The 24,011-nt window shown below is 46.0% G+C and overlaps 1 protein-coding gene across 1 annotated transcript in view; it reads right to left on the bottom strand.

Moving 5' to 3' along the window:
• Positions 1-1,527: 1,527 nt before the first annotated feature.
• Positions 1,528-24,011, bottom strand: part of greb1l (GREB1 like retinoic acid receptor coactivator) — a 39,097-nt gene continuing 16,613 nt past the window's right edge. Inside the window, exons 3-34 of the mRNA XM_084008298.1 lie at positions 21,107-21,219; positions 18,727-18,886; positions 18,167-18,340; positions 17,798-17,974; positions 17,481-17,657; positions 17,264-17,386; positions 16,065-16,187; positions 15,035-15,169; positions 14,781-14,906; positions 14,493-14,630; positions 14,115-14,300; positions 13,671-13,970; positions 13,431-13,559; positions 13,165-13,299; positions 12,776-12,976; positions 12,198-12,378; positions 11,474-11,663; positions 10,355-10,491; positions 9,810-10,152; positions 9,252-9,367; positions 8,784-9,016; positions 8,130-8,689; positions 7,897-8,002; positions 7,656-7,802; positions 7,401-7,543; positions 7,133-7,294; positions 6,708-6,912; positions 5,484-5,868; positions 5,254-5,395; positions 4,975-5,175; positions 4,317-4,455; positions 1,528-4,026 (exon numbers count right to left, since the gene is read on the bottom strand). Of these exons, the coding sequence (XP_083864424.1) occupies positions 3,863-4,026; positions 4,317-4,455; positions 4,975-5,175; positions 5,254-5,395; positions 5,484-5,868; positions 6,708-6,912; positions 7,133-7,294; positions 7,401-7,543; positions 7,656-7,802; positions 7,897-8,002; positions 8,130-8,689; positions 8,784-9,016; positions 9,252-9,367; positions 9,810-10,152; positions 10,355-10,491; positions 11,474-11,663; positions 12,198-12,378; positions 12,776-12,976; positions 13,165-13,299; positions 13,431-13,559; positions 13,671-13,970; positions 14,115-14,300; positions 14,493-14,630; positions 14,781-14,906; positions 15,035-15,169; positions 16,065-16,187; positions 17,264-17,386; positions 17,481-17,657; positions 17,798-17,974; positions 18,167-18,340; positions 18,727-18,883 (5,835 nt within the window). The 5' untranslated portion in view covers positions 18,884-18,886; positions 21,107-21,219 and the 3' untranslated portion in view covers positions 1,528-3,862. The remainder of the gene's footprint in view (positions 4,027-4,316; positions 4,456-4,974; positions 5,176-5,253; positions 5,396-5,483; positions 5,869-6,707; positions 6,913-7,132; positions 7,295-7,400; positions 7,544-7,655; positions 7,803-7,896; positions 8,003-8,129; positions 8,690-8,783; positions 9,017-9,251; positions 9,368-9,809; positions 10,153-10,354; positions 10,492-11,473; positions 11,664-12,197; positions 12,379-12,775; positions 12,977-13,164; positions 13,300-13,430; positions 13,560-13,670; positions 13,971-14,114; positions 14,301-14,492; positions 14,631-14,780; positions 14,907-15,034; positions 15,170-16,064; positions 16,188-17,263; positions 17,387-17,480; positions 17,658-17,797; positions 17,975-18,166; positions 18,341-18,726; positions 18,887-21,106; positions 21,220-24,011) is intronic.

Genomic DNA, 24,011 nt, shown 5'->3' with positions numbered 1-24,011 from the left:
AAATAGTGCTGTCCCCTGGACCAGCAATGCCCCTGTGCCCTTACAGTGAAGCATGAGGAGATCCTATAGCATCCATTAAAAAGCCATTCCTGCTCTTGATAACCAGAGAGCCGTGGTGCAAAGTGACGGCGTGGCTACGGAGGTGTTGAGTCGAGACAGATATGGGGAAAGGAGGTGACTGGGAAATAAACAAGGTCCTGGGATTGACTCTTTAAAAGAATACAAATATCTTTGTTTGAATTGATGCACACACTTCAACAGCACTGCTTAAAGGAACAGTATGTAGCATTTCAGGGATCTTTTGGCAGAAATGGAATATCATAAGTGCATTTTCTAAACACCTTAAAATAAGAGCTGTTTTTGTTACCTTGGAATGTGTAACATTTAATGAAAGGGTGGATCCCAGTACAGACAGACAACTCATTTAAGGGTAAAGAGTAAAAGCAAGAAGTGGTTTTATTGCAAGGAGGCTCAGAGGTGACTGGAGGTGTTGTGCAAGTTCACACTTTTCATTTTCAACTAGTTCAAATTTTCAGTTCAAGTGAACTGTTCACGTTCATAGTTCACCAGTTCAATTCTGAACTAGTTCAGAGTTCAGGTTTTTTTTTTTAGGTGAGAAATGAAAATGAAAGACTGAACTTGTTTTTCAAACTATGACTTCAATCACTATGCCTACCTTCTAGCCTAAAACTCTTCAACTGCAGGGCAAACTACTAATGAACCTGGCTGTTTGCTCACAAAGAACTCAAAGGAATTATCCCTTGAGGTGCCCTTTTGGGCCCTGTTCCCATGTTCACAACTACATGTTTTTGTTTAGAAACAATAACATGTTCACATTTTTGCCTTTTACAGGCAGCGGGGGAGGGGGAGAGGATCTGAACTAATTCATGTTCAAGTTCTTTATTTACAAATGTGTTGCGTTCAGTTCAAAGTTCACAGAAAAATGAACGTGTTCAATGAACGCGGCTGATGATTTCCAGTTGTTTCCAATAGAGTAGCCACGCCCACAAACAGATATATAGCAGGGAAGGGACATGTTTCTACGGTAGCCCAGAACGGACAAACCAAACATTGACTCTCAATAGGGCCATTGACATTTTCACATTCTCGCGTTGGCCATCGTAGATCTGCTACACACTTGGCAAGTGGGAGAAGTTTCAGTTGCAAGCAGCACCTCGCCTTTAGATGTCGCCAAATCCTACACACTGCGTCTTTAAGATTTGTAATAAGGTACTTGCAGCACAGAAATCATCAAAACAAATGGAAATCAGGGCAAGTTCAGTTAAAGATAGAGATAGATAGATAGAAAAAAATAACCCTGAAAAAATTTACCTTTTCAGAGTTAAAGGAAATCAACCATTTTACTTCAAATAGCTTTACAGTTGCAAAAGTCATCTTATTCCACCTCCATCTCTTTCTGAGTACCGTATGGCATCTATTTGTCCCGCATGTTAAACTGTGTTTGTGCTGCCAGCCCAGTTGAAACCGTAGAAACATTCAAGCTTAAAAGACAGAAAATGTGATTGATTCGAGTAGTCATTTTTATTACATTCATAACATTTTTAACAACAATAGCATGGCTCTAATGTCATAAGTTCACAGCCTTCAACCACAACGGTAAACATGAGGTAGATCACCCAGACACCAAAGCTACCACTGGGCTACACATGGTTATCAAAGACATTTCAGTGAAGATTGTGAGAGCAAGTTGCATATTAAGAGTTAAATTATTAACAAGAAAGACACATTCTACGGACCATTGGATTTAAGTTAAAATTTTGATCACCAGTATCTGGACTAATTCTGGGGTTCATTTAATAGTGGGAAATAGCTTCTTTCTTTGTTTTCTGCTGGTAACTTGTATAGTGCAAGTTTACATTTCCTACCCCCCAGGGACATTCAGTAGATCTAACAATCATTCGTTTTGGGTCTTGTGCAAAGCCTTCATGGATGGTTTTTGAAGAGGACACATTCCCTCGGTTTGAGCTCGGCATGCAATCGAATATTACACTTCAATGTGATTATCAGTCCGAAAAATGCTCGTCAAAAATAAATAAGAATCCCTCGCGGACCTGATTTTCATTTTCAATAAAAACCCAACACAAGAACAGGAAGGGATACAGACATATCAAGGACTCTTCTAGGTAGATTCTTCTTGCCTTTGCAACATAACATAAAATGCAGAAAGACATCATGACCAAAAATATACTGGCAATAGTTACACGAGACTAACAAAAAAACAAAAAAAACATCAGTAACCCTCAATGGTGAAGGGGATGATATAATATATTATTAATGTAAACAAAGCTTTAAACAGTACAGTAGTCGGAAATCCAATTATTTAATTTTGTTTTACTCACAAACAACATTCCTTCGCCTCACAGTTAAATGGTTTCTTCATTCTCATTGGTCCGAAAAAATTAGTGACTCGAGCAGTGACCGTGTGAAACGTCACTTAAGGCATATTCTTTGGACAACCCTGTGCAGAAACATATAAAAACATTCTCCTTTCAAGTATATGAAATGATCCGGTCGGCTGCTTTGACGACATATAAACCCTTTCTTTGATTACCCTTTGTTTAGGGGGGAGAAAAAAGATGGCCGATTGTGAGCTGCGTTGACGGCGGCCAAGACCGTCGATGGACACAATTAGCCTCAGAACATCGTAACAGGAGGTGAAATCACAGGCACAGTCAGTAGCAGGATATTTGGCAGTGAAGAGGCTTATTCTATAGCACTTACTGATGTAATGAGATTATGCTTAAAATACTCTGTATTCAAGTCACTAAAAGCCTAAATATAAAACATATGTCATTTAGAACATACCAGTAAACTAGTATTACGTCCATTAAACATTAACAGATGAGTTGTAAAAAATAAAAAACCCTGTGGCGAGTCAGACAATTGTGTTCTGGACAACAGATCTCAAAGGAACCTTAACGCACTGCATTCTTGAAAGCACACAACTTGTTCTTTTCTTTAGTTGCCAATAAAGTCTTTGGATAAATTAACGCATCGATCATTCAGCGACTTAAACCCACACTCATACAACTCCCCATCAGAAGGATTATCGATGGCACATAAATATTTTTTATCAGGAGGTACAAGAGAAAAATCCATTTGCAGTTTAAATGATTGAATGAAGGAAATCCAATACGAGTCAACCTCTATGTGAATATTTCTTTAACGCGGAGAGCTGACGTTTAGAGTCAATGGGTTGCGTGGAGTTTGAAAGGCAAAGAGCAGCCGGGGGGTGTGGAGGGGGGGTGGGGGGGCGTCTTTGGTGCACGACACAAGTTAATGCCAGGAATACACGGTGAACTTTGAGAAAAATACGTTTTACCTCTTTAAGCGGCTTCCCTTGGATCTCCCTTTAAAAACCCTGAGATAAACACACAGTATGTCCAGAATGGGACATACTGCAGTCAAAGTTCATGTGTACGCTCGTACACATACAATCTTCACGTGGTCACATCGTTGATCAGAGAGCGTCCGTGTTTGGGAACAAAATAACATAAAGTTCGGTTTCAGCTGTGCAATTTCTTTTTCCCCACAGCAACGTCTTTTTTTCAGTAGAACACAAGCTCAAGTGGAGGCACGCCCAAAGAGTTAAAACACGCTCCGACCCTCAGGGGTCATAGTGCACTGCGGTCGTACAGGTGACAGGAAAGCCGTCGTTAAGTGGTCTCACGTCCACTTGTTGGGGAGGGCACTTTGGATCTCGTGCTCCAGCGTCCCCCCCCCCCCCTCGGACCTTCCGTTGGAATGGCAAGAATTGTGATCGCCGGCTGGTTTTGGAATCAAATCTATCAGCGTGTCTGATTAGGGTTTCTGCGGCAGAGCAGCGGGAACCGGGACAGGTTCAAACATGTCGGCCGGTCAGAAAGTACAGGGGCCGGTCCTCGCTGCAGTTGGCTGTCTGGAACTCGTCCCGCAGGCGGAACTGCCACTCGTCCTCCAGCTCCAGTCGGACGATGGTCTGACGCAGGGAGCTTCGGTCCTGGCAGATCACGCAGAGAGTGGCGCCTGTTGGTATAATATAAATGTCAAAATCTGGTCACAGTCTAAAAGCGCTGCTAGTATCCATTGCAGGCCGTGCTGCTTATTAAATGAGCCCAGGCTAATTCTTTTCTAATTGAAGAATTTTTGAGCATTAATTGCTCTCGACATATTAGTTCAGAAAGACATAGGAATATATCCGTAGTGCCCCAATGGCAACATACAGTAGTGTAGAATAATACGCTGAAGTAGACGACATGACAATAAAGACAACAGAAGCAGTAGCGAATAACACCCCGACTCCACTGAAGTGTCACCTTTGAGGAAGCGGAATTTCTTGAGGAGTCCAGAGACGACGAAGGAGTCACAGAGGTACAGCAGCAGGCCACTGAACAGCAGGCCCTGGTGGTTCAGGTTGGTGGAGTGTGGACGAGAGTTGATGTAGCACACAGAGATCTGTGGATGGAAAGGTCCGGAGAGATACGCTTCGTTTATTCCACAAACAAAAGGAAACGCAATCTTTTTTGATCCCGATGAATGAAATAGCCCTTAATAAACCCTGTGGGGGAGCCATCGGGCAGATTTATAGGTTGCATTGTGCGCATAGTGATTTATTTCCATTACAAGGAGAGAAAAAAACACAAACACAGGAAATGTGTCCAGGCATGCAAATAATGAAGTGGTGCGGAATGCGGTAGAAATGTGCAACGTTAGCATTCAGTGTTAGCACACGTGCGCGTATGTGGGTCAGAATGTTCGAAGCGAAACAGATGTTTCTCCGGGTGAAGAAAATCCTACAAACTTTAGGTTTATAAAGAACATTTGAAAAAAAACAAAAAAAACACAGTCAGCAGGTTTTTCGTATATTTGTCATCATTAATCCTTTAGAGATCCCCTGAAACAGTAGTACACAGTATGCACAAAGATATACTATTCATCGTGTCCGGGGTACAACACCACTTTGGGAAGCCTCACCTCCGGGCTGATGTTAAGGTAGCTGTCGATGGACAGAACCGGGTTGTTTGGGTTCTGGACGGCCTTCGGAAACAGTCTGTGGCTGCAGCTTTGCAGGAACCTCTCAAGCAAGAACTGGGCCGGGGCGTCCAGCAGGGTCTGTTCGCTATCTGGGGCGCAAACGTACTGCAGCGGGCTGATTGGGGCGGGGTTTTCTATTTCCTGGAAAGAGAAGATAGCTTTACTCACTGGACACCCACTTACAAAGGGACAAGCGTCGTACCAAACAAGGGCGCCTACCATGAGTTTCGGTTTGACCAGGAAGTCTTTGTTCCCCCCGACTGGAATGTGTTTCTTCATGAGGCTGAAGTAGTTGAAGCGACACAGCAGCAGCCCACTGCTGTTCACCCTCAGATTGAAGTCCACCTCCTCACAGCTATACCTGCACACAGCACCAACACCCGGAGATCAAGGCACGGCACAAATAACCAGACGTGTGACCGTCTGAAACCACCCTACACTCGACTTACCGATTGAGGTCGTATTGGACATTCTGCGTCAGGTCCACGTTGAGCATGACTAAGTCGTGGAGGTGGCACCGGCTGAAGGGGGGGCTGGGAGACCTGCGAGCCAGGCCGCTACTCCATCGGCGCGTCCCGCACATCGCATACAGGGAGATCTTGGGCGTGCTCTCCATATGCTGCAGCACCGTCTTCAGAGACACGTTGGTTCCGTCTGGCGTCTCGCCGAGAGAGACGTCCGCCTGGTGGTGGGAGTTCCACAGCACGCACGAGTCGTCCATCATGACGATGAACGGCCACACGTCCTGCCTCTTGACGCCCTGCTCCTCCAGGCGGTTCCGCTCCAGCTCCAGGTTGTGATACGACAGCTCTTTGATCATGAAGCGGGCAGCACCTTGAACAGACACACGGGAACATGTGTCAATTCTTTCAGTTATACTTTCCACGGTGCCTTTCGCCTCAAACACGGTGCTGCAGGAGGTAATAAGCGCCGCAAATCCAATTTCAAAGCCGAGCATTACATTTGCATGGTGTGTGTGTGTGTGTGTGTGTGTGTGTGTGTGTGCATTACGACTTTACAAGTGCGATCATATTCCGTAGACAGCACAGAGTGTATTGGGTTTAGGCCTCCACGTTGACACTCGAGGTCACGGCAAGACAAAAATGGGTAAAAGGTTGATCCCAGTAGTTTAGCTCCACCCATTTCAGACAGTCGTAAACCTGATTGGGTGACTTCCAACTCAGACTATTGTGCCATATGATGGCCACACTTTTACACATTTAACCTTTTACCTACTGTAAGCAAACGTGACGTCATAAATACGGCTCACTCACTGTAAAAAGACCCCCACTGATTATCAGCAGAGAGATAAGTTGCGAGGTACTAAAAGGCGTTTCGGACCAAGGAGTGCTATAGGGCAGTTGTTGTTATGAGCGGTGGGGAGGGAGGAGGAGGAACCATCACCCGCCTGCTGTTTGGTCTATTTACTGCAACCAGTGTAGCATTAAAGCATGGTGGAAGTAGCAAGCTAGCTAACTAGCACATCAGCAATTATTGTATTTCATTGGTTACTGAAACACAACTTGTGTTTTTACAAGAATACACTCAAGTTATTCTTACTCTATTATTCTAGTGATTAGTGAGTGATTAGAGCATCTTTCAAATCATCCTCATGGCGTAAGGTTGTGGTTTGTAGTGAAATGAGACAAAAAATAAGCCGGTGAGCTGCTCACCAACTCCTGTGCTGTTGAACATCGCTGGCAGGACCAGCAGGATGTGGTTGGGCCAGTATTTCCTGTAGAGGGGCATCTCAAATTGCTTGACCACCAGAATGTGCAAGTGAATGGCGCCCTCCATGGCGTGGTAAATGTTGAGCAGACCGTGCTCTTGGCGTCCTGTAGTCGGGGTGAAGATGGGACTCTTGAACAGATCGGGGTCCTGGAGGCAGACACAGAGGGAAGAAGGTAGTGTCAAAATAAAAGTGGACAAAAATAAATCTATTTGAGATCCTCAGTTTTGAGCCTTCGCAGGAAGCGACGAGCAGAAATGAAAACAATGAAACTACCACAAATAACCGATGGCTGTGGAAGAGGCCATTTGGATGAGAGGGTGCGTCACCATAGTGACTGAGCTTGCCTCCACCTGTAGAAAGATGTACCTTGGCGGAGACCAGAGGCAAGCGCATGCTCTCCAAGTGGCTGCCCTGCTGACTGAAGACAAAGTGCTGCTCTTTGGCTTTGGGAATGACAAACTGGAGCTGGACCTCCTCCCCCAGCATGGACGAGCAGAAGGTGAATGCGTGGAAGGTGCACTCAGACAGCTGCGGCACACAAATGCACAAACCAGCATGAGAATACAATTTTAAAAAAAGCTTTCAAGTTTGGAGTGTCTTAGACGTTGGCTGTGAGCCTGTGGAGTGAACTCACCTGCGTGGCAGGGCCGGCTTCACAGTAGTGGTGACACTGTTCACAGTGATGAAAGGCATTGTGGGCCGCAAACCTGCTCAGACGGATGGACTTGGTCACTCGTTTGGCCGGGGTGTGGTTGTCGTCTTCTTGCTTAAAATCTGCTGATTGGGGGGAAAAAAATAAATCAAAAATCAAACACATAACACTTATACTTTCAGATAACATCATTTGAGTTATTCTAAAGGAAACCAGTGTGTTGAGATTTCTGCTGACCCTTCGAGCACTTTGGCATCTTGTCCGTGTAAACAGGGCTGGCCTTCCTGAACTTGGGGTCCCGTGGGTAGGGGTCAAAGGGCAGCTTTCGCACTTCCTCAATGTCAGGCAACTGCGTATTTACTAGAGTCGTGACCTCTGATGGTTCTGGAGATGAAAAGTAAACATGTTTAGTGAGTTCTGTGGTGCGTTTAAAATGATAGAAGGTCAGAATAAATGAGTCAGTCCCAATGATCTTCACCTTCTTCTTCCTCCTCTTCTTCGTCGTACACATCTACCTCCAACAGTCTGATGAGCATCCGGAACAGGATACGCAGGAACTGCAGGTAGGCACCTGTTTTTCCCACCTAACAAAGGACAAAAAAATAACCATTCCTGTTACAATGACACTAACATCCAGATGCTTAATTAATACAATACACATAGTAGTACTGAAATGCACCTAGAGGGGGAGCAGTTCTTGTGTTGTGTTACCTGTGGGGGTCCGCTCAGTAGCAGGCGTCGTGGATGTGGCATCGACGACGGAGCTTCGTAATCGGCGTGATGCTGCCTGGCGATGGTCCACTGGCGGTAGTACATGCTCTGCTCCGCCCCCTGCAGGTTGTGGGTGATGAGGGGCCTCAGTGGGCTGCTCCAGGCCATGTCTGCGTGAGGCAGCAGGGAGAAGGAGCTCAGCTGACTCCCCGACTCCCCCGCCAGCAGGTTGTACGCCGCCCGCGACATGATGACCGTCCGCGGGGATACGCGAGCGGGCTTAGGTTCCCGACTGCACTGCGTGGACTGGCTGGGCTTCTGGGTGGAGGAGGAAGATGGGGAGGGGGAGGAAGAGGAGGAACTGGAGTACAGAGAGGGAGGGGCCTTGGAGGCTTTGGCGGAGAGCTGGCTTCCCAGGGAATCGCACTCCTGCTTGAAGGCTTGTGTGGCTGTGCCTATGTCTGAGGTGACGGCACCTTCGGGTGGGCAGGTGGAGGTGGAGGGCTTCTGGAAGGAGTCGGTGACGTCAGACGAGCTGACACCGTTCTCCGCCAAAGAGCCTGAGTGGAGGAATGAAGGGAGCAAAGGGATGAATACGAAAACACTTTCAAGGAATGGACTTCCGAGTGTTCTAAGCGAGGTTCAGGGACTCACCAGAGGTCCTGGTCGCAGCGCTGCCGTTGCTCTGAGGCCTTTCCAGCTCATCTCCGTCATTCAAGCTGGTGGCGGCCTTCTCGCCGTCCGATTCCCGAGGGGTCATGGCCTTCCTGGGCTCCTGGATCACGCCCATGGACACGTAGGTGCAGGCCAGACCCACCTCCTGCTCCAGTGCCGTACGAGTCAGGTAGCTGGAGTCTATCAGACGCAGGTCGCTGTATTTTAGAGACCTAGAAGGGCGAAGGGTCATTTTTAGAAATGCATTTTTAAGTCAAATAGAATGAAACATGGTTTACTGACACGACACAGACACATGAGCCAGGACTGATACACTGGGTGCAGCACAGAAAGTAACCGGAGCTCTCTTTGTGTGTAAAATAACACGGAGGAGTGAGAGGAATTATAGATGAGGTGAAAGGAAAGGATCTCTACTTTCCATGATTGATTGCCATGTTGTGGGTTTACCTGGGGAATGTTTCTCCGAGAGGGTCCTTCCCTGTGAGGATGACGATGCAGGGGAGCCCTTCAAGATCCTCATACGTGTGCGGTACCCAGTCCTCATTCTCACAGCCTCTCCACGCCTGCAGCAAAACACAGTTATCACATGTTTACTCTTTGGTCATGGATGTATCATTTGTACCAATAATGCATGTTGGGTACATTGTTTCCCCTTTATTGCAGATATAATGTAATACAATAAAACATTTTCTCTTAAAAGGTGATGTTACACTGTTGATGAATTGAAGTCTTAAGCATTCACTGGTAGGGTGTCAGTGGTTTAAATGACGTTTGAGATTAACCTCAATAAAGTCTGGGAAAAAGAGATCAGTGAATCCTGAGAATTAAGTAAATTCCCTGATAATTACTTAAGACTTCTTTGTAAAAATCAAGTCTCATTCAGAGCCTGATGTCCATTCAAACTTGAGAGTTTCACTCAAGGATCTGATTCCATCAACACATTTTGCTTGGATAGATCACAGTAACTTTGTATAAAGAATAAAAAAAAGAAGATTCATGACTCACCCTGAGGCGGTTAGTAAAGTTCCTGGGTAGGTTGAGTTCGGTGGCCGGGCTCCCCAGCAGCACGGCGAAGCACAACTGGAGCCCCAGTTTGTCCCTCACGTCCTCCAGCCGCTCCCGGGCCAGCATGGCCAGCTGTAGCGAGGGGACTCGAACCAGCAGCATGTGGCCCCGGCCCTGGGAGCCCTCCCTGCTCGGGGCGTTGATCAGGTCCTCCACCATAGCCAGGGTCTCTGGGGTGATGTGGTCTCTCAGGGACGGGGAAGAGGTCAGAGCCATCATGGCCTCCGTGTACTGCTGAATCAGCAGGTAGCTGCGGATCACCATGCTGTGTAGGTGCGGATGTCTGGGACAGAGACGGGAGTGTGAGCTTTACATTGTGATGTCTTTTATCAACACAGGGACAACTTGGACGGGTTTGTGTCTCTCAACTGTCAGAAAATGCCAATTCAAAATGACAGGAAACACACTGTATCTAATATCAGATACTGGATGAGTGTGTATGTGTGTCTACGATCATGATTTCTCAGTGATGACACGGCACTGACCTTTCCAGCAGCGTGTGGACCATCTTCTCAAACGCATCATCACAACGCAGAATGGGACTGGCCACGCCCCACTGCAGGGAGCTGCTGTAGTCCCTCAGGCCGAAGTAGAGCAACTCATTGGGCAATTGCCTCCCCTGCTGGACGACAGGTATAGTACAGTAAGAACATGGCATACTCCATATATACTCTATACTGCATCAGGTTCAGTGTTAAAAACCACATCTAGCTTACTGAGCATAGAACGATCCTGCATGATAATTGACTTGAAAGTGCTTTCACTTCCATTATTATTTGCCCTCTGAAGTCTTTTTGGGCTCGAGACCCCTTAAAATATGGCAACAGTTATCATCAACAGTTGTTCTGTCTATGGGTCATGAGTTAGACAACAAATTAAAAGTAAAATTAAATTAAAATTATCTATTTGAGTAATTGTCTGAATATTATGACATAAGTATAAAAAAAAAAAAAAAAAAGAGGAATGTCTGAGAAGTGATTTTGTGCAGCACATCTTTTTTAATCCATTTGAATCAGTTTGGGATCGGATTTAGAATCTACAACATTAGAATTAAGTCAGCGCAAGATAATGATGAGAATAACTAGTACAGCATGACCTTCACACCCTCCTCAATATTAAACTAAATCTTTTTGTGGACTCAACAGCACCATATTACTGCTGACTCACAATGGAGGATCAATAGCCAGAGAAAGAAGACCATTCAACTTCCAGTCCCAAGAAAAAGAAACAAAAAGCCAATCGGAGTGAAGAATGTCAAGTAATCAAGAAGAAAACGACGGCCAACGAGGGAAAACGACGGACCTCCTTTCAGTGTGGAGCATTTGAAAGCATCACGCAGATGAGACACTGTTAGGTGAGGGAGATGAAGTCCCAGAGGCTCGCCTGCAGTTCCATCTACCACCACAGAGGTCGCTAGAAGCAACGCATCTCAATGTAATTGCACTTTAGGTCCACCAGGTGGAGCAACTAAACCACAGCCGTTACAAACTGGCTCCTGCATGTTGCCATAACATCCATTTTTCTTGACAGGAGTGAAGTAAATAATGGCATGCAGGATTTCTACTGTTACCTTCACGCCTTGTGGGGGGTTAAACACTACTCACCAGACTTTCGCTGGAGGGCCAGTGAACTTCGTTGTGGAGGCTGATCCGGGACTGGTGGGTCTGCAGCGTGTACGGGAAGCAGCTGACCTGCAGGACCAGGAGGTTCATGGCATCTAGGACTTCCTGGCAGTTCACCACTCGGTCAGCCAAACCCTGCAGCTCGCCGTGGCACACGGAGCCCGACAGAGCGCTGGAGAGGGAGCAGGGCAAACGTCTAAATTCATATCGTTCAAGATGGATGCAAATAACAACTCCATGAGGGACACGGTTTCATGGAGGGGTTTTTTGTTGTTTTATTTGCTTTGCCCAGCGTGTTGTAGGTCATTCCAAAGAAAACTCCTCTGGGAAACAGGAAGTGATCTATTTAAGTTTCTGGCAGTGACAACAGCAGTTTGCCTGGAAGAAGATCTTGGCGGTTGGCAATAGCAACAACCATCTCTATCCAACTGCACCAACACAGCAAACAATGTGGGTCAGATATCATTTTGAATATATGTCTAAAATTATATTTAAAAAAAACCCCCAGAGATCTGAAATGATCTGGACTATGTCCCACTGACATTCAAGGTTATAGATATGAGTGCTTTATTTGTTTTCAGTTGCTTGCAGCTGTTTTCCTCTCTCCTCTTTAATCAGTGTATGAAAAGGACAAGGCCAGATGTGCAGCCATAACAACTCGTCCCTACACGGAGCTTTAGATCATCAACGGAGCGAACTATCTTACCTTGTGAGGTCGACGTGGGAGTTGTCGTGAATGAGGACAAACAGGGTGTAGGGGTTCTGCTTGACTTTCCTCATGAAGGCTTCCATCTTGGCGTGAACGTCACCGTCCAGACGCACCACGTACTTGTCCGACTTCTGGTGGGCCGAGCACACGTCTTCGATTCCCAGGTCGATCAGCACGCCTGAGCCAAGACAAAGAAGGAATTAAGGTTTAACTCTGCCTTCGTCTTACAGACTCTGAGTCGAATCTCAGTCATCAGGTTCCATGACTTTGTCCACTCAGGGCATCTGGACACATTTTATATTGATATTTTTTTAATTCTCATTTTTATTTTGGGTGTTTTATTTAATTATTTAATTTAATTTAATTTTAATTTAATTAAATTTTTACATCATCACACACACACACGCACACACACACACACACACACACACACACACACACAGCTTCCATGGTAACACCCCACGGGAACCTTTCATCAACAGAACCAACGGTCGCACTGTGTTTCCATAATATATAGAACAGTGAAGAGAGGAAGAAGAGGCAACAGAGAAATGTCGACGACTTTGGACACAAACCTGATTGACGGATGCGCTGCGCAGTCTGGTGTACCAGAATGTGAGACGGAGGCACCAGAACAAGAAAGTCCACTTTACAAAAACGGCCCAGGTCCAGGTTCTGGGTTCCTGAGTCGGCGATGGAGCAGACTTGAGAGAGGAGGCTCCGAGCCACGCTCAGCTGGGTCGGATAGATCTGGAAGACCTTGCTTAAAAGCTCGGCTGCAAAGAGGGAGAAAGTATCAGTTTATCTACCAAATTAACTGCAAAAAAAATAAAAAATCTTTGCTGATTAACCATAGATATGGATTGGATGACATCATCACATTCTATGTAGAGTATCATATTGATTGCTTTGCCTATGGCAGGTGGATTAGCAGTACAGCGAGTAGGATGGAGAGCGGCCTAACCTCGGTCTGAGGGCGGTGACATGCTGGCAGCCTCCTGGGAATGGATGTGGTCAGTGACATCGCCCTGGAAGGGCTGGATGACCTGTCCCTTCCGTCGGCGCTGGTATCGCACCAGCTGCTTGTCCAGATTGTCCCCTAATAAACAACCAGTCCCCATAGTCACACAAAGACACTCAGCACATAATATGACATATGCAGCACAGCCATCCAACACATGGATACAGCCTCGTTTCATCGTAGTGTGTGACGTGTTGTATGAACCTCACCTAATGACGTGGTTTTGAAGTGAGAGGCCAAGACGCTGACTTTGCCCGTGATGAGTTCGTAGCTGATCTCCTTGAGGAACTCATTGGTCGTCATCATGCCTTCAGCTAAGGCCCGTGCCTGGTATTTCCCTGTGTCCAACACATCACGTGTCATTACGACTTTAATATACGTGTTGTGCACAATTGTGTCACAGTAGCAGCAGATGAACCCTAAAGGAGCGAGCAGGTGGCGACACTCACCCAAAACAAGCACGCAGAACTCGTTGCCGCTCATTTTGGAGACACATATGATGACTACGTAGGTGGGCAGGCCGTTCTGGTGGTGAGGACCCTCGATGAGAGAACGGAGCGACTCCGAGATGCCCTCTCCCAGAGAGTTTTGGGTAACCACGACTTGGACGGTGCCCCCGGAGACACTGGCTTCCAGCCGAGCCAACCAGGGCAGCTGGGACGGGGAGATGGCGGGACCCCTGGGGCAGCAAAGCATGGCCTTTAAAACTATCTGCTCCAGCTCCTCCCTCAGAGGAATCTGCATCGAGCCTGCAGGAATCATGAAAAGACCAAACTGCTGATATAGAAGCATGCATGCAAGAAAATGACAATGTTTCTGTTTAAATGGTCATCCATGTGTTTGATGACAGCAAAAAAGACCAGCTCATCTGCAGCCCTGGCTTTGTTGCTCACCTAAACGTGCGAGATACTGTAACGTGAGCAGGATCATCGTCTCCACACAGAGAAACTGGCTGCTGTTGAGGCCCAAAGTCTCCAGGGTTTTCTCCGTCAGCTGGCTGCTCTTATAGCAGCTGACCAGCAGGGGGCTCACCATGATGTCCCCCACATTCCCATAGAAATAAGGTAAAGTGCCATGCCCTAAAAATAAAAGCAAACATTAGACAACACAGAAAAACACAGCAGCTAGAAATATGCAACAAGTTAAAACAACTTCTCGGCCTGCTTTATTTTAAACTTTCAAATCTCTGATTCTGTTTTTCTGAGGTTTGGATATGCCCTGCGGTGCATTTCATTCCCAGCATGAAGAGAGCACTGAAATAAAGCTCGTACCGATGAGGATGACAGGGCGAACTCCTGATGAGGTGAGCAGGTTGTCGGGGACGATGACCGTCTCTCCGGCGGGGACGGGCTGGGGCTGAATGACTCCTGCTACTGGTGGCTGAGGAGGCGACACTCCTAATACGGCACCTGGAGGGAATCGAGGAATTACACGAATGATTTACAGCTAAAGTTCTCAGATATTAGCGGATCACACACACAGACACAAGAGGGACAATTTACAGCCCATCTCACGCCGACGTATCACAGCGATGACCCTGTTTGGGTTCAGGAACTGACCTGGAGAGCAAACTATCGGCCGGATGGCTGGAACGGGGACGGCCGTCGGCGGGACGGGTACCAAGGAGTTGGGGTGCCAGCTCCGGTGGCGCTTCTTTGGAGGACCCGAGTTCATGGCAGAGGATACTGAATGTCCAAAAACAGCCACAGAGAACGACGTGAAAACAGAAAAGAGAGCAAAAGGAATTAATACATATACTGTACTTCTGAAAAATATGCAATGTTTGTTTTCTCTTCGAAAAAGAAGGACTTACCAGGACTGTCTCCTAAGTCAGTGCGATACCCCTGACCTTGGGGCCCTAAAGAGACCTGGGTGGGACTCAGTAAGGGGGGACGCCCGTCAACACCCAGGCCGTTTGTCGGCCCGTTCACCCTCAGAGCTGTAGGTACTAAAGACACACAGGTAGTAAAGACTCTATACTGTATTATATTTGGACTACTAGCAGCTCCGTAAAGGCTTAAATCTTGACACGATGATGGCATTAAGGGAAGTCAAAAGATCAGCAGTCTAATATGGATTCATCCTCTGGGCACCATGAATGTCTGTAAAGAAATATCATGCCAATCCATCCAATAGGTGTTGAGATATAAACATGTTTTTGCAGCGGTAACTGATATCTGCTGAGCAATACATAAAAATGGATAAGTAGAAACAGTGGCTTATTGATCTCCTACACATGAATGTCTATTTCCAACGATGGGATTGAACATTTTTGCAATCTCATAGTCACTGTGTTTGCAATACACTAAAACATTGATTGACGTGTGTGTGTGTGTGTGTGTGTGTGTGTGTGTGTGTGTAGCTGCTGCTTGTCAATAGCAAAACCTTGTAAAGGGGCTAATGGATAGCAAAGCCTTAAAAAGTCATTACAGCATTCCTTCCTTCAGTATTGATCGGTGTGCGCACACACACACACACACACACACACACACACACACACTCTCACGCATCACATGTGCATGCGTGTGTCTAAACAGGCCCTTCCAGAGGCTAATCTTGGCTCCATGGTCAGCCACGGCTCCATCTGCGATACGCCGAAACCACGTAGCTAGGCAACCACTTTTTTCCGGCATAAGCACAAGGCCATTTAAGTGTCAAATTAAGGCGAAGGCTTATTAGCATCTAAATCTTTGCGAATGCCACTGTCAAAGCTCTGGATGCAACTAGGAAAGTGGGAACGTGCCTAAAAATGTGTTATTGTGTGAATGAAGATTAATAGGACAAAAAAGTAAAGCAAAGGGGAAATACACTGAAATGACAGGCGCACCGCAAAAGAGCCTCACCTATCGGTAGAGTTTTGTTTCCAGATGTGGACGACAGAGGTTTGAGGAAACTGCAGTCTCTGGCGAGATCCTGACTCCCGAAAAACACAGCGGACGCTTGCGTCGTTCTGGTGGGCGGAGAATCTGGTGGTAAAAAAAAAAAACAGATTCAGGAATTCATCATTAAAATTCATAACACTCACCCACTCCACAAACATTTGCAGCGCACTGCGTTTTAACCTCGGCGACCTCTTCGAGAGCAGGATGTACATGAAGGTCGCTACTCGGGAGATTTCAGGCCGTGGGCAACAACGAGCCCCGCAGTTCAGCTGTCTAACGCTTTAATGAGTGACAGGCGGCTTCCAGGTTCAGGGAACAGATCAATACCATAAGCCCAGGAGCTTTTCTTTTTTTTTCAATCAAAGAGGGAGCAGGCGTCCTTGTTGTGAGAGGTCAGAGAATGAACATCTCCTTAAAGGAGTCATCACCTGGAAATCGCAATTGCTCTTGTTAAAACATGCATATCTGTGTTTGACCTCAGTTGAAACTTGCCTGAAAGGCTGGAGTTTGAAAGTGGCGCCGTTTTTTCGCTTCTGCTCTTTTTCCGAACAGGAATAGCACACAAGGGTGTGCATTCCTAAAGCACGAGATTTTGATTCTGCGCCTTCGGTGACGTCACCGTGGCGGCTACTTGCATAAGCCCACCCCTCTTTCACCACCCAACCCCGCCACGTCCGCTACCTGAAATCGCCGAAGCGCCGCCATTATGTTTTGGAGTCTGCATGCAGGCAAGCCCCCCCGGCTCTGTCCTTCCTGCGGCGAATCAACGCGCGCCTCATTACATATTATACAATGCACATCCGGACCAGTCAAAACCTCGCGCGTAATCTCGCGTGATAAAATCGCGGTACGAAAAAGGGTCAGAACAAGCTCAATGTTTGATTAAAATTTTTTTTTTTTTTCTAATAAGTTTTACGAATTGATCCAAAGCGATCCAAGGGGGGCTGGATACGTATAAAACCAGGTGATGACTCCTTTAAAGAGAAACAGAATATCGCTCCCTCGCATTTCATGTGACACTTAGCTGTTGGTTTATCTGAAATCATTCGGGGCCTTTCGCTGCACGGTTGTCAAGTTTTTACCTGGAACGACCTCATATGACAGAATTCAATTGTGTGTATATATATATATATATATATATATATATATAGCAGTCTCACCGGAGAGGGAGAAGGGAGAGGAGCTGTGTCCACTGGCGCCTCCGTTTTCTTTGCTGCTGAGAGAGGAGGACGAGCTGGGTTTGGACGTCGACACGCTGCTGGAGAACTGACGGGTTTTACAGTCTGAGGAGGAGCGAAGAGGAGTTACAAAATACTGCCCATCAGAGATGAAATCAATGCAAGACAGAAGTGTCATGAATGTGTGTTTTTTTTTTACCTTTCCAGCAGATGAGGGGTCCTTTGCACAGAGCACCCTGAGAATTCTTCACCAGGTAGTATTTTAAGTGCTTCTGCTTCTTGGGCTGGGTGGATAACTTCAGGTTGATGTGGTTCGAGAACTCAGTGAAGTATCTGAAACCCTTTTCCCCACAGCCCACGCAGTTTCCTGAAAAACCTGGAAGTAAAAACAGATGTATTATTTCACAAATGAGTTTTTTTTGGCCAGCACAGCACTAACAACAGAGCGCGTTCATTCTACCGGGAACGCTGAAGGAACTCCGTCACTCTGGTCTGAGACGCGGAGAACAGACTGACCTAAAAGTGCATTTTTCCCATTCTCGTCAGGCAAAAAGCGGCGGTCCACGACACACGCCAGGATGTGCTCGGGGACGCCGGGGGACTTGGCACCGACCAGCTCAAAGCCTGCTGGGACTTCGATGGTCTCCGTTGCTATGGAGACCAGGCGGAGGTCCTTGCCGGCTTGACAGAACCCTGAGGGGGAAGGATGTTCTCAGTCAGGATGAAACAGATGTGACATTCGACAGAATAAAGAAGGACATTTTATATATTAACAACAACAACAACAACAACAACAACCACCCCTAATATTTCTATTTTTTATCTCATGCAAAGGTTTTCGTGCTTCAGTATAAATAGAGTGCCTACAAGGCCTTTCTGGGTTACCGTCCAGTGTGCAGCAGCCGTCGGGTACAGGGCCCTGCATGTAGGGAAGCGGCGGGCTGCTGCTGTCCGAGTCGTCCTCGTCCTCCAGCTCCTCCAGATCGTTGGAAGAGTGGCCGTTCATGAGCTCGTGGCCCGGCGGCTCGCACCCATGGAGGTCCGCTTTCGACTTCACGTCTGATGGACATTTTAAATCTGATCATTTTCACTCAAATGAGACGAGTGACGCTGCATTTAACAGCCAAATTCAAAATACGCGTCTATGCAACTTGAAACTCATTAGAAAGGGAAGTAATTATAGCAAATTATGGAACGGTAACCTTTTAATCAATGCACAGCAGATCGGCGGAACAGGCAAAAAAATATGATATTTGTCCAAAGGTAAGCACACCATTCAACATAAATGCATGTATTCATTTTATGTGGGTTTAAATTGAGCTCTCCCTTTATAATTAGAACCCTTTGGGTGAAAACATATACATATGCATGTATAGTGAAAAGTAGACCAGAGGTGCATCAGTAAGTATGCTTGACTTCCACGGAGAGCCTTTTGCGTTTCCTACCTTCCATGTTGCCGGGATACGGCTCCGGCTCCAGGTAGAGCTGTGTGAAGATGGGCTGCGGGTCTCCACTGCTGGAGCGCAGCGATGCCTCGATCGAGTTGTGGAGAGCCTCTTCAAATCGAGCAGATTTCAGCTGCCCGGCATACGAGTTCCCCATTATCTGCGAGAGCAAAGAGAGGCAGGATGATGAGCAGAGATGCACAGTCATGGCTCGGCTTATCTCCACTCATCGATGGGTTGGGGACGTTGGGGACATTGGGGACGGTGAGCCCTCCGGCAGCAGGTGTCTCACACAAATGCATTCATGTTTTTGGAATTAACGCAGCTGCATCCTTCCCGAGGGTCGGGTCGGCGTACGTCACTTGGCCTTTTTTTTTTTTTTTTTTTTTAGTTCAAATGAGATCAGTCAGCGCTTCGGCCGCGATCTGAAGACGTCACATTAGGCTCTGGGTAATTGTGTTGGGCATTTTATAGAATAAACTATTCATCATCAAACGGATGAAGGGTCCAAGTAGCCCTATCCACTAACAATGTCAGCCCAAACATAATGAGGCCAATGCCTTTTTCTTCTCTTTTTCGGGCTCTTTCTCCTTCTGTCTGTTTTTGTCACTCTGCCCCCCCCCTTCCAGCCCGGTGTCCACTCTGGGACATCTGCCAGGGTCGGCTGTGTGGGCCTGAGCTTGGGCCGGCTCTCTGGAGGCAGGTGGCAGCTGGACAGAGGGCTAAAGCATGTCGTCTCAAAGAGGGAAACACAAAAACAGAGAAGGGGGGAAGAAACAGAAAAAGAGCCAGAAAGTCATCCAAACTTGGTGACAAAGCAGCACTGATCAATGGCTAATGGTTTCCACCCAAAACTCCCAGTTTGCAGCTTGTCATAACATAAGAGTGGGTGTTGGAAAATAAAAGGGGAGTTTTGGCCGCTTTCCTGACACATGAGATTTGGCCTGAAGATCCTCCCATGTTTGTCTTTGGACTACATTTATCTGGTGCAGACCGGTGTTGTGGTTCATGAACACTGGAGCGGGCCTAGTGGGGGAGTTCAATAAGCCTCTCAGAACGGCCAACATTAGCCTTGGAGCGGAGATGTTTATTAGTGGGAGTTGCTATGAAGCAGCTTTTATGTTCGAATCAAAAGGAGCACAAATTAGAAATGAAGCCGCAGCAATTTTGTTAAATGAAAACATGATAAATAGGAAAAAACACTTTAATTATAATTTAAGCTATTTTGGCTATTTAGATTTGCAACCTACTATTTTAAATCCATTAGGGCTGCAGCTAACAATTCCTTTCATTATCGATTCATCTCATTATTTTCTCAGTTAATTGATTGATTTGTTTTCTCTGAAATGTCAGAAAGACCCCGAGGTCCAACCCTCCAAAACCCGAATGATATTCATTTTTCTCTTCTAGCAGTGAAATCAATGACTTCCATGTCAGTTGTTCTGTTCATCTGTAACACACACTGAATGTGTCAGTCAGTCAATCAATATCCAGTAGATACACAGTGTCCTTTAGCCAAACACAAACCCTGAACCTTTTTTATTTTGTCAATAATGGGCAGGGTGGGAATCAAGTCAGAGTGGCCTTTTCTCCTCGTGGCTCTTCTCTTGCCCACGCCTGGACAGGCTCCAGACCCCGTGTTTACCTAACAACCTTCCTGGGGAGGAATCTGAGCAACCCAGACAAAAGACAAGATTAACAGTGCCTGACTGAGCTGTCAAAGAGATAAGCAGCTTAACAGAATGAAGCTACAGTATTTTCTTGCTTAACTGATGGAGGAAGGTGGCTGCACGGAGAGACAAAGACAGAAAGGGCGGGGGGAAAGAAAAAAAAAAAGAAAAGAAAAAAGGAGCGCCTGAGGGTGTTTTTAAGCAGCCGCTGCCTGTTGGATTGTGAAGTCAAAAGGAGGCTCCGGAGGCCTCTTTGGTCGGCTGACCCTCAAGCCTCAGCGGACAGATTTGTCATTAACCTCGCGCAGGCCGGAGGTGAACACAGCCAATGACCTTTTCTCACCTGCAACTTAAAAACAAAGCGCGACTGTGGCGGAGGGTCACTCAACGGATGTTCCTGGGGTGTGACTCGAGTTGTTGCTAAGGTCAGCTGTAGTGACGAGGGGGGTTCAGGTGAGTCAGCAGCTGCTTGAGGGATGGTCAAACATAATGAGTTGACTTTAATGTTCAAAGACCAGTGGCTTAAAAAGACGGTCTGCTGGTCAGTCAAGGCCGTCGGTTGGCTCCTGGGTGGCATCGACAGATTGCATGAATGTGACCCCGGGGTCACGGTGAGGTAGTCTGATCTCCACTCCAGAAAATATGAGAACACAGACACTCTTTCTTTCTAGCGGACGAGCTGCGCATTCAAAAAAAACAAGCTGACTTACGTTGTTGGATAGTTCCCAGGCGTGAAGGGACTTGTTCACCTCTGCTACATGCTGGATGGCTACCACTCAGCAGAAACGCTCAGCAGAGACATTTCACTCAGTGCTTCCGAGACCTGCGGGGGGGGGGAGCAAGGAAATATCGACTTAGCGGAGTATCGCTATCGCTGATACAATGAAACACAAACATTTTATATCTCCTGAAAGATAAGCTGCAGCACACCACTTATCTCTAAGTAGCCGGGATTACACGTTGATCTCAATTTATGAAAAAGTCAAACAACAAGTAAGTCAGTGTCTGATCCCTATTTGAAGACTCACCTATAATTAAAAAAAAGCTGTTTTTAAAAGTTACCGCAGCATTTTCACATGATGACAATTTTGACAAACAGACAGGAGAAAAAGAAGAAGATTGTAGGACTCAGTAATTTAATAAAACATTTCCTGACATAGAACATGCCCAATCATACATTGAAATGCACTTATGGCCACTCAAACATTACCAGCGTCTCCAGCCATGACACATGTACTCGCCAGGAGGAGTCACGTGACACCGCGCCCCCCCCCCCGGGGCTATTTTCATAAAACACAATCAGGTGATTTAGCTCGTAGTTGCGCTGACAACACACAGCCCAGCTCAGAATGGATTCGCCGGGGTTACGTTGACCCTTTGACACGGTACTGTTTAGCCACTCAGGCTCTGATATAACACAAGCAAAGTTCCACTTCCAAAACACTGAACGTCACAATCTACCCGGTCATCACACCGGACTATGTGGCGCTATTCTGTAAGGTTTGGGGTCCCAAGTCCCCTTCAAAAAGGCAAGTGTACATAAGGTGGTTCAACTTGCATTTACTGACCACTACGGGACTTATTTTGTGAATGATTAGCCAGCTTGATACGGCTAATCAAGGTGAAAAGTTAAAAATGTCAATATGTTAGACAAAAAAAAAAACGGTGCAACTGAAACGTACATTATTATCTAAGAGAGAAGGAAAATCAGAATTCACTTTGATGAGGTGAAATGTGCGATTGGGGCTGAAGTATCCGTTAACACAAGTTCAGGCTTCACCCTCCTCTGGTCGTCCCCTCGGTGGTCTTACACTGGGCTAATTACTCAGGGAGTGCAGTCTTGGAATATTTGGATGCTTATCTCGTCGTGAAGGGCTGACGACACAGGAGGAGACGCAGATGGCTCCCGAGATGGAGATGAAGGAGCCGTAAATCTAGACACCAGGTTCTGTCTTCCCAGTAATGACATTTGAGGGGATATTTAGGCCGGAGCGCTTGTTTAGTGTCTTAATAGAGCCTGACTGGACTCAAGGCAGTGGTATATATTTGTAATTGTGTAAAGCAAGTCCAACTGCATGTGCATACACACCCAGCATAATAAATCATACAGTCATATGTGTGGAATAGACATGCTGCAAAAATGTAGAGAGAAAGTACTACTTTGCTGAGATCATAATGAAGACTATTTCATTTGAATTTGTTACATTAACTTTGCGTTTACGAATGCAAACATACAATTCCATAAACAGTCTATTGTTGCTTCTGTCATCGAAAATTCTGTTTTTAATTACAGTTACAGTGGAAAGCAAGAAAAGCATTCCTGAAGATATGGAGCTTGATCGCTGACTAATGTCAAATCCAATGCATGAACACTCTTCAAATGTAAATGGCAGTAAGACAATAGCACACATAAAAGTAAATACAGCTTAATCAAGCAGGAAAGGATGCTTACATTGTTTACCTTTTCTGTCATTTGAATGCTTTTTTAAGTGCAAATGTCACAACGTCGGCTTGGGTGAACACATGTCACATGTTGTTAATTAAACCTCATAACAGAAAACACTTTTTTTATTCAGATACCCGACTTCAATTGAGCTGTTCCTACTTTTAACATCACGTTTCTTTCCTCCAGTGCTTCTTTTGTTTCTACCTCAACGTCATAATCACATTACAGTGTTTGCAATTGAACACTAAATCAATAAGAAGAAAGGCTTCTATTTTTATTTGACTTCACACATCGGAGAAATGGATGTATGGCGTTGGTGATAGCAGTCAAACTTGACATTTGATTGTTTGGAAATGCTTGAAATGCTATTTAATCAACAGTACAGTAAGTCAAAATGAGTGGATCCAGGATTTAACGTAAATCTACTCTAATCTACTCTCTCCACCTCAGTGAGGATTTAACTGTAAATCAAATGTTAATGAAAATTTGATAAATATCTCAATAGCTTAGGCCTCATTGTAATGCATTAACAACTTAAGTCCATACCAATGGCTGAAATGCGGGAAAGAGCTCAGCTCGGTGTTAACATTAGAAAAGACACTGCCCATCAGACGTGAGAGAAAAGGGGGATGGGGGAGAGAAATTAGGAGAAAAAAAAAGACAAACATCCCTCCGTGCTCTCTAAATTAGGTGCTAAAAGCCCATCTCATTAATGCTACATCACAGCCACGTGTAAATAAAAAAAAAAAGCTTCTCGTGTACCTTCCATGACTACGCGACCGCTGCATGAAGCCTCGAAATCCAAATCAAACGCGGTAAAATCCAAAATGCGAAGGCAACTTCTTCTTTTTTTTTTTCTTCAGATATACTCCATTTTAGATAATAAATCCTCGTGGAAAGAATGTGTTGATATCCAGGCAGCATATGGAGTTTCACTCTTCTCTGGTATGTCTCAAGTCAGCTTTGTCATGATACTCAAGTGAGAAATGGGAATCCCACAGCAGAACCCCTCCCTCTCTCTCTCTCTCCCTCTCTCTCACTCACTCACATGCAAACAAACACACACACACACACACACACACACACACACACACATACACACTGACCCCTCCCCCTAGTCCCCTATGCCCTCCTCTGTCCTGTGCCATTTGCCAAGGTGGGAGGGAATC

This window comes from Eutrigla gurnardus (genome assembly GCF_963514095.1).
Source record: "Eutrigla gurnardus genome assembly, chromosome: 4".
NCBI classification, from domain to species: Eukaryota; Metazoa; Chordata; class Actinopteri; order Perciformes; family Triglidae; genus Eutrigla; species Eutrigla gurnardus.
The sequence above is the reverse complement of the archived record's forward strand: the minus strand, read 5'-3'. Positions and strand labels throughout refer to the sequence as shown.